Genomic DNA, 10,341 nt, shown 5'->3' with positions numbered 1-10,341 from the left:
AGTTACCCGAAGCATAATTGAACATCTCCCCTCCCCTTCCACCATTTAGGTAAACTAGTTTATACATAGAATGTATATGTTGCGAATAAAATTTAATAGTTTCGCTGTAACTAATTCGCTTGCACGCGCAGGAAGGTCGCGAGCACAAAGTTTCTTTTTTTCTGCCAGCAGTTCAGTCCATTTTGTACGCAAAATGAAATTAAATTGTTGTTGTTATTATGAATTCTTGCTTTGGGGACTTTTGACCCAACAGTAATTCCAGCAAACAATACATCAGTACGTTTAGGTAAAATAAGTTCACACGTAGTTTGAAATGGGAGTTAAATCTGTTTTCGAAGATGAAAACTTTTGTTACCCGGGACCCAACTTTTCCTGCATCATTTACACATTCACGGAATTCGTATGATATCAAGGTTATTTGTTTTCGATTGAATGGCTTGAATGAGGTTTTTTGAGTCTTATTGCAGAGAGAGCCATTTTCGGTTGGGTGGTTAATCAATCTTTTTTACCAGCCCCAAAACTGGTCTTCCCGGTTGGCGGTCTTTGCTGCTGGAGAAGTCTGGTGACGACTATTCCCAGGAATTACCGCGTTTCAATCGGAGACGGCTGGGGAGGTTTTCTGCAATGAACGTTCAACCCAATCTCGTTACCAGAGTCCTCCTTCTCCTTGACCAGCGGGCCGGGAAGCGACAAAGGAAGATGCGTGGTGTATTTTGTCATTTAGTGGTTATCTATTGCTTAAAATTATCTAAACACGGTAAAACCTTCAGGGTTAGGATTAGGGTTAGCGTTAGGGTTAGGTTAGGGTTATTGTATAATTACTGAACGTTTTATACCTTATTTTAAAAAATTGAAACAATAGGAAAAGAGAAACCAAGTATCTACCGCGAAAAAACGCTCTTTTCCCGACCCGCTGATCAAGGGGAACGAAGATTCTGGGAACGAGATCGAGTTCAACCACGGTAACCAAAACCAGTTGCGCTTGAAATGGTTGATCCCACTAAAACACGACGACTACTTGACACTTTCACGAGTCACGGTGCATCGACGGTTTTTTAAAGATAAATGTTAAGCAGTAGATAAACAGTTTGACAAGCCAAACATCAGGCTCAGTCTTTCTCAACCTGGAATTGTCGAGCAAACTCCGTCGAGGACGATGAAATTCAAATTTCTTAACCTGGACAAAATATAAGTATTCACTACTTGCACAATCCCATAATACACCTCCATTACCCCGCAAAACTTTGGCATAACCATTGTTTGCAATTTCTCCTGGGACACTAAAATGTCCCAAGAGAAGTCGAAAACAATGCATATCCAGATTTTTGAGTGGTAAAAGAGGTGTATTATGGGATTTGTGCAAGTAGCGAATAGGAAATGGTGTGAACGCGAGTGCTTTTCGTAATTTATGGGCACGAGTGATGTTTTGAAAGTTCTCAAAATTGGCGAGTGCAATTTGAGAAATTTCAAAACATCACAAGTGACCATAAATCACGAAAAACACGAGCGAGTTCACACGATTTTTATATATTATATAATCAACAAAACCACTACATCGCTTGTTTCCATAGCAACTTCCGTATTGTCTTCTATAACCTCTTTTTGCACTCTATAACCTAATTATGCATTCGTCATTGACCAATCAGAAACGCGATATTTTGTTGGGTATATAATAAGCTACTTCAGTCGGTGGATAAACAAAAAGACATGAAAAAAATGAAGTCATTTTCCTTGTTGTCTTTTCTTTTTCTTAGATTCTTCCAACAAGGCTTTGACTTCATAGGTTTATAAAAATGACATAACCAATGAGCTAACTCTTTTTTTTGTGTGTGCTTTTTCAGAGGAGGCCTTCTTTGTTCCGTCGACTCGTCGGGGCTCTTCGGAGCGGCAACTCCAACTCTGACGACGAAGAGGCGGACAGAGACGCCTTTCCCGAATACCCAACGACAAGGAGACGATCAAAAACATTGACTGCTCTGCCGTCGCTAATGTAAGTCTACTTTTTTTGTGTCCTTCGTTCGTTGTACAAAGTTTGAGCTTTGTGTTTCTACGTTGTGGCAGGGTGCAGGGATGGCGTAGTGGTGAGAGCACTCGCCTCCCACCAATGTGGCCCAGATTCTATTCCAAGACTCGGCGTCATATGTGGGTTGAGTTTGTTAGTTCTCTACTCTGCACCGAGAGGATTTTTTCCGGATACTCTGGTTTTCCCCTCTCCTCAAAAACCAACACTTGATTTCACTTGTGTTGATATGAGTTTACAGTGTTACAAGGGCCACCCTAATTAACTTTGTGATAGCTACCTGGTCAGTGCCACACTCTTTAAACATTGATTCATTGTTTCATCTGACCGACACTCCCAGTAATAGTCGCAAGTGTTGGATTGGGAAGGGGTTATGGTATTAAATATTTCTCCATACGTCGTCAGCGGACAAATGTTTTTAAGCGAAGCAAGTTCTCTTCCCAGCGGAACAGGATTACCTCCCGGGGGGACTCCCATGTAAAAAGGATGGGGGTGCTCGTTTTACCTTTTTGGGGGTTAAAAAAGCCTCCAAAGGTCCACAGCGGAAGCTTTAGCGATACCTTTTAAGGTATTGAGCCGAAAAATTATAATAGGAGACATTTGACAATTAACCAATTTTTAATGTTCTCTAATTAAAACCCATAATTTGGTACTTCTTAGAGGTGAAAACAATTTCATGCCACGCCCACAAGAAAGAATCTTGGTACTTTTTAGGGGTTCTTTTCAAAATGTCCGACGAGCATACCCTTCCTTTTTATATGGTATTTCCCCCCCACCCCCACCCCTGGGGATTACCTCTTCTTTTTGTAGGAACATTAAAATGACCTCCGTTTTTCTTCTTTTGTAATGGAAGACTAGACTATAAGATTCTATCAAAAGTCACTTTGCAAAATATCAATCATCTGATTTTTATAACAAGAAATGTAGGGAGGGTAATTTTCGTTACATTCTAGCCATAATTTTACATTTTTCAGTGTGTATTATCGATATGTCATATGTCGAAATTTGTAGGACAAAAGAAAAAGAAGAGATGTTGAACTCGAAACGAAACATGCATCGTTCGTTGAAGTTTTTCAGTCGAAGGCCGTTTGGACGATCAGATAGTTACAGTGAAGATGAAGACGGACGGGTGAATAGCAAGTCCGTCCATTTTAAGGTAAAACTGGGAATGATTCGCCATGACGTATTTTCGCCTGATTATTAATAACCTGGGGAAAACGTATAAAAAGGAAAGTAGGAAATTCGGCCAAGTTAGAAGGATCATTTTCCTCACGCGTCCAAAATACTTTCGCGTTGAATCGACAGGCCTCCTGTAAATTATACTAACACTTTTTCTGAGCATTTTCCTGCCGACCAAAACATTACTCGAACATTGATACTTTTGAGGAATCTTCAATTTCAATAAAAATTAAGAACCCCACGTCAAACAGCAAAAAGACCAGTCGTAAAAAGTGGCAACAGTTCCGTAGTATTGCGCTGCTTCCAACCAGTGAAGGACAGGCGGAAGCCACAAGTGTCCCAACTGGTCGCTGACACATGTTGAAAGAAAGTATTTAAATGGATTATGTCATCATTGTGTTACAGGACGTTCCAATGGACCTCACTGACATCAACCCGGTCATTATCAGTACAGATACCGAGGACGAAGATTATGCAGAAGGCGCATGTCAAAGATTCAGAAGAAAGTTGAGTTTCAAAAACCCAGTGGTAAGGTGGCTTTCTGTTCTGATTTTTTTACTCTTTCTTTTTTTGCTTTTTCTTTTTAATTTCATTATCATTTGTGGTTGTTGCCATTGGTTTTTCGGCTACAAAGAAGTCGCTTTGCGAATGCATTTAGACGGAAATGGTTATGGAAACTACATAGAACTTGCAACTGAATTATTGGATTGAAAATGTCCGCACAAAAGACACCATATAGTCTGGTTTTGCTTCTGGTCTTCATAAAAAGTGGTGCAAGATTTTTCGCCCAATTTCCAAACCAAACCAGAAAACAACAGTAGATGAAAAGTTACTTCCCACCCTCCACTAAGAATTTTTGGTAAAGAAATTATTTAAACAGATAGGTGATATTAGCACGAGACTACTTTTTGTCCTAGAATAAAAGAAGGACCAATTTTTAGTTAGTTCTTTTATTATTGTTTTAATTCAGTTGCATTAATTCGTGAAAAAATAGGTTAATAACACATTCGCCGTTGAGCCTCTTTTTCAAAGTGAGGCCAGGTGCGAAATGTATCTTACTTTCCGAATGAACATTAACTATAATTTTTGTATGGAGAACTTTGCTATGTACTCGCTTTGAAAAACGAAGACGAAGACGAAGACGTCGTAGTATATACCAACTTTAAAAGTGGTATGAGCAGTGTGGATGTTTGGGAGAGGAAATTAAAATTTATCATCAAATTCTCACGTCCTCCACATAACCTCAAATTTAATTCGGTCGTGTGACTGACGTCGACATCGCTAGGGCAACAACGGAAAAGAAATAAATGTATCAAAATGCAGGTGTAAGATTGTTTTTCGTTCATGTAAACTGACGTCTCCTCTGCTTTAAGGGAACCTCCACTAATACAAGGAAATAACTTTATACCACAGAACATAGTGTTTACAATAAACTTTGTTTCAGTTTTTTTCCAATGAAAGCGTTTGTATCTGAAATAAATAAATTTCAAAAACGCTCGTTTTGGTTTTCAAATTTCCCAGGCGCCGCCATCTTGAATAATTATGACTGTGGTGGTTGCCCTATACATGGTTTTCACAATGACGTCATCAAATTCTAAAATCAAAATCGCAAAGGTGTTTTGAGTTTTTATCTATAGGAGGTTGAAAATGACCTAGAAATAATCTTTTTTCAAGTTTCCAGTTCTGTGACGTCTTCCGTTTCGAAAATACAGCATTTCGAATTTCTGAATAGTCACCTTGCGTGACACCATGATACAAGGTTACTAATGTCTATGCCTATGAATCTCAGAAGTCTGAGCATTTCAAGTACATTGGTAGATGTGTTCATACAGATGTCGTTTATCTCATGAGCGAAATGTAATCGCTTTTATCTCTAAGTGAATTCCAGATGTTCTTGTCGATTTCTGGCCGCCATATTGGTGCACCAACATGGCGGCTCCATACAAAACTCTATTAAGTTGCGTGATACGCATCGGCAAATAACTCAGGAACGATGTGCCGCACAGACCTGACAATTGGTGAGGTGATTTATCAATTTGTCTCCTACAACATTCCAAGCTTTTGCCTCATTTTATTGAATGGTTTCGATTTTATTATTTTGTCGCGTGGCAGTGAAAACGATCTATTGTTTCAACAATAGGGCAACCACGATACATCACAATTATTCAAAACGCCCGGGGAATTTGAAAATGAAAATAAGTGATTCAAAAATTCACTTTTTTCGATACCAACACTTTTCTGAAGAAAATTGCCGATCAAATTTGATTGGAAACATTATTTTGTTCAGTTTAAAATTATTCATTATTGACTATTTTGACCATCCCATAATGCAAAGGTTTTGGGGGTATTTACTCTTGGAACTGTATCATGCTTCAGTGAACTGAATATCTATCGTATTAATGCTAATACCCCCCAAAATGAACTGTATTTTGGTATTGGTGAAAAAAGCGAATTCGGAATGGAGGTTTCCTGTAAGGTCCCTAGCTATGAACAGGTGTAGAAACACCAAAGCAAAGCCCTTGTTGGATGGAGAATTAAGATGTTAACGAGTATAGCTAAATGTTCTTCAATTCTCTCATGCAAAAGCTAGCCGCTTAGGTATCTTATCCTCTTTGGTGTCATATTGTTTTCTTTAAAAAGATCATGATTTTCTCTCAATTGCTTTTTTTCTCCGCGGGAAGAAAGAAATTAACATGGAAATTAGATGAGAACTTTCTTAAGGGGACTGGTAATCTACGTCAGAAATGTTGATTTCGCTATTAATGGGGTACTAGTTCTTCTTTAATCTCTAATGTTTAACTTTGAAACTAACAAATAATCCATATCCAGTTAATATAGAAATTCTTTATAATATAATGTATTAAAAAATGTTGTATCTGACCTGATTTTAAAAATTTGGTTATATATAGATAAAAAATAGTGTTACACTTAATTTTCGGTTGCAACTGAAGCCTTTGCAGTTCTAAGTGTGTTTGTCATTTAAATAAAGTCATTTAAAATTCAGTTTAAGGCTATTTTTCATCCTTGATATTTAACCAACATTTCAAAATCAGATCCGATACGTGTTTTAACACAATATATCATCATGATGACTGATTGCCTTTCAAACATTTAAAACGTCTTTTTTCCATCAAATTTATATCGTATAGAAGCCAAATAAGACTGCAAAGTCTTTATTTCACGTAACGTTCCAAAAGCATTTAAGGTAATTCCCTTGAAATTGTTCTACTATCAAACTTTTTTGGAAACTTGCCACAATTAACATTCATGATATGAACATTACAAAAATGCAATAAAAAATGGGGTCACCGTGCTTGTTTACGCGTCAGCAGGCTCTTAAAATGGGATATTTTTACTGTTTGAGCGTTAAAAATTCGAATTACCTTCATACAGAATTAAGTCTTGGTTACTTCAAAGACACAAAATTTTATTTTGAAAATAAAGCTTCTTTTATTCACATAAGCAGTATCGCTACATTTACGCCGTTTTTGATTGCCTGGTTGTGGGAATAGTGCACTTTTTTGGACATTGCTGTGGTTAGCTTGAAGTTCTCGCATTGGGTAAAATACACCCAGTGCGGAACTGTTTTCCAAAAAAAATTCATGTTTTACTATCAAACATTTTTTCTTCTTCAAATATGTTCTTTATTAGACTGTTCTCAGCAAATAACTGAAAAAAAAAATCGGGGGTCACCGTGCTCGTTTGAGAGAAAAGGAGCAGTTATGTCACTATTGGGCTTAGTTTGAGGGAAATCGCACGTGCACATGTGCGCGCGCTAATGAGGGGAAAATCGTGCGCAGTAGGGATGCGCAATGAAATACTAAGAAATTACCTTAACCTCTAAAAGTGGATGAAAAAAGGAAACGAAATCATACATTTATGACTGATTAACATGCGTTTTCAAGGACTTCAAGGATTATGCCAGTCATAAAATTATTCTGTGCTACACGTCGATGATAAACCGTCGAAGAATCCGCTCTATACTAAGTGACGATTCAAAATCTGTTTAAATGAAAAGAACTAACAAGATGAGAATTTTCTTTTTTTCTTCCATTTTCGCCATGCCTTTCAGCCAAAAGGACAGAAGATTGAAATGGACTTCATGTCTTTTTACGGTTAGTTCAGTAGTAAATACTGGATTTATTTGACCTGAACACATTCGTCTGCGATACTATATCAGTGGCTCACCTTTTCCAAAACAATACTTTTGTTTACATAACACTCATCAAGTAAAGCTATGATCCTCGCAGTTATGAACGCAATTTTTGCAATTGCGTAAAAAAGCCTGAAAATTTCAGGACTTCAACGGGGTTTGAACCCGTGACCTCGCGATACCGGTGCGACGCTCTAACCAACTGAGCTATGAAGCCATTTCATCGTTGACTCATTCCTTACGAGAACATTACAACCCACAAATGACCAGCTCCCAACTTCAGTGGCTTCATAGCTCAGTTGGTTAGAGCGTCGCACCGGCATCGCGAGGTCACGGGTTCAAACCCCGTTGAAGTCCTGAATTTTTCAGGCTTCTTTACGCAATTGCAAAAATTGCGTTCATAACTGCGAGGATCATAGCTTTACTTGATTTCATATCCGTAGTTCATATATGATTCATTTCATATATTATTTCATCATTAACACTCATCATTAACAATTCCGATATAATCAGCTAAATCTAACTACCCCGTGTAGTATTCAAACAATCCAGTTCAACACTAAAACTGGAGCAATATAGGGAGCTTCTACTTGCCAAGAATTTGCATCAAATGTAACATTGACCAAAGTAACTTGGTATCAAGGGAAAATAAAATTTAATTGCGGCTGAGAATAACGCTAGCCAAGAGGGAAGAAGCTAGGAAGGATCCCCTTTTCAAAAACCCAAGTCAGAAATTCCTTATATTATTGCCTGAACCTGATAAATGGCTATTTTGAAGTAGGAATCAAGTTGAACGCGCTTTTTTTACCTTCGTCGACCGGGAGCATATGAACATATTTTCTTGTTGTCGAGTAGGTGCGTACGATAGATCTGTACGTTTTCAGCGGTAAGACTAGTTCTCGCTGAAAGGCGGAAGGAACGAAGACGGACGGAACTTAAGATCGCTGCAATCCTTCGCAAAAAAGGCAATTGAACTATATCCCATATCTGAATGCATTGAACATCTTACTTCTCCTTCAACACAAATTTGTTATGGGAGGGGATGGAGGTAAATGACTGTTACTGATAAATTAATGGCATAACCGTGATTTGCTTTGCTTAGAGTTAGAGGCAGTAATAATAATAGCAACTTTATTCATTTAATTCAATGAAAGGGAAGGATACCAGAGGGTGTCCAACCGCAGCCGGATCTAATTGACGGAGAGTCGATTTTGATGAGGGAGGAAAACCGGAATACCCGGAGAAAAACCCTCAGAGTCAGATTGAGATCGACTGAAACTCAGCCCACATACGACCTGAGGCCAGGGATGAACCCAGGTCATAGAGGGAGGCGCGGTTGATGACCACTAAACCACCCTGACTGCTCCAGTCTACGTGGCTACCATTTTCTCTCGATTACGATGCATTTACAAGTAAGAGACGCTTAACGAAATGTTTTTATCCGATCTCAGGCTCTTGAAGACGAAACAGAAAGTGGTTCTGAAACCAGGTCCCACTCCTCCACGGGATTGTCGTCCCCACTCTCTCTTCCCAGGGTACGCATAGAAGTGGCGTCACCCCAACCAGTTGAACCTCAGGAGCTACCACCAACGCGGCTTGCAGCCGACAGGGACAGGGACAGGTCACTCATGGTTCTAGATTTTCCAGATGTTATTAAATCAGCGGAGAGCAGTCCGCGGCACTCGTTGATTCCGCTGACCGAACTATATGAGGCTCACGGTAGAAGGTTGGACGAGAGGAGGACCAGAGAAATAATCAATCAAATAAACACTGAGGTGACGCAAGCGATAAATCGAGGACAGAGCCCCTATTTCATTTACGGGATCATGGATAATGACGAGGAGACTTGGTGTTGATATCTCAGTCATTTTGTTAAGACTACTCAAATACTCCGTAACCAGAGTGAGGTAAATTAGAAGAAAAAGAACAATCTGGCCAGTCATACCATCACCTAAATTGAAAGAATGGCCTTAAACTCAGTCGACTTCGGTTAAATAAAGAAGACCTTTTTCGAGGGGTCATAAACATCGCTCTCAAGCTGGATAAGTCAGATCTCCTGGTTTAACACAGTGGAGGCATGTTGTGCTACAAACAGATTGGACCAAACGCCAAGGTTTGGACAGGGCAGCGGCAGGATATAAAGTGGAGAATGTCGACAACCTCTTACAAGGATTAATTTGTAGTAATGACTTTTAATATTTTTTGCAAACATGTTTACTTTTTTGGAAGCACGTTGACTTAAACAATTCCAGGGCTATTTTTAATTACTTTAATAAGCGAAAACGAGGCACAAAGGAAAGCTCAGGAAAGATCTACGGTGAAAGGTTTGTTGGAGTCTTCGGATTCGACAAGAATAAATACAGTAGTCCAAAATTTCTTAAATCATGGACAATTTTTTTACATATAAATTAAGACTTATCAGGTATATTTAGCAATTGCATGTAAAACCTTATCCAAGCTATCTTTTACGTTTATTGGCCGTCATTAACTGTATAAAATGAGTTTTATAATGGATAATTGTTTTCGAGATGTACAATATTTTCACTTTCCCGCATGGTAATATCAGGCCAAAATTGTTTTATAAACTCGTGAATAAAATTTGAAATTTTTCCTTTCCTTCGATTATGTATTTCAATACTCCCTTTCATACTTAATACATCTTTATTGAATTCTCTTCACAGGGCTTTAAAGAAAAAATGTAAATTTTGATAAAATAGGTGCATTTCTAATAAAGTATAAATGAGACAAAGTAATCTATCCATGACTAAGTATGGTCTTAAACCGGGCAATCGTTTCTTAATTGATAATTTGTCTCTCAAGTGAAGCTATCATCCTCGCAGTTATGAACGCAATTTTTGCAATTGCCTAAAGAAGCCTGAAAAATTCAGGACTTCAACGGGGTTTGAACTCGTGACCTCGCGATACCGGTGCGACGCTCTAACCAACTGAGCTATGAAGCCACTGACGTTGGGAGCTGGTCATTTGTGGG

General features: G+C 38.6%; 1 protein-coding gene and 1 non-coding gene across 3 annotated transcripts in view; both read left to right on the top strand.

Annotated features, from left to right (window-relative positions):
- LOC138021902 (voltage-dependent calcium channel type A subunit alpha-1-like) overlaps positions 1–10,102 on the top strand; it is a 79,319-nt gene extending 69,217 nt beyond the window's left edge. The window contains exons 41-45 of one of the 2 annotated variants that reach the window (XM_068868925.1): positions 1,842–1,990; positions 3,032–3,176; positions 3,605–3,727; positions 7,272–7,314; positions 8,804–10,102. In XM_068868925.1, coding sequence (XP_068725026.1) covers positions 1,842–1,990; positions 3,032–3,176; positions 3,605–3,727; positions 7,272–7,314; positions 8,804–8,811 — 468 coding nt within the window. In that variant the 3' untranslated portion in view covers positions 8,812–10,102. The remainder of the gene's footprint in view (positions 1–1,841; positions 1,991–3,031; positions 3,177–3,604; positions 3,728–7,271; positions 7,315–8,803) is intronic. The other variant, XM_068868924.1, reaches the window with a different exon arrangement.
- Trnaa-ggc (transfer RNA alanine (anticodon GGC)) lies at positions 7,637–7,709 on the top strand. The gene has a single exon. It is a non-coding gene; the product is annotated as a tRNA-Ala (tRNA).
- Positions 10,103–10,341: the final 239 nt, after the last annotated feature.

Source organism: Montipora capricornis, chromosome 10 (assembly GCF_036669925.1).
Source record: "Montipora capricornis isolate CH-2021 chromosome 10, ASM3666992v2, whole genome shotgun sequence".
NCBI lineage: Eukaryota > Metazoa > Cnidaria > Anthozoa > Scleractinia > Acroporidae > Montipora > Montipora capricornis.
This window is presented reverse-complemented; position numbering and strand designations above follow the sequence as displayed.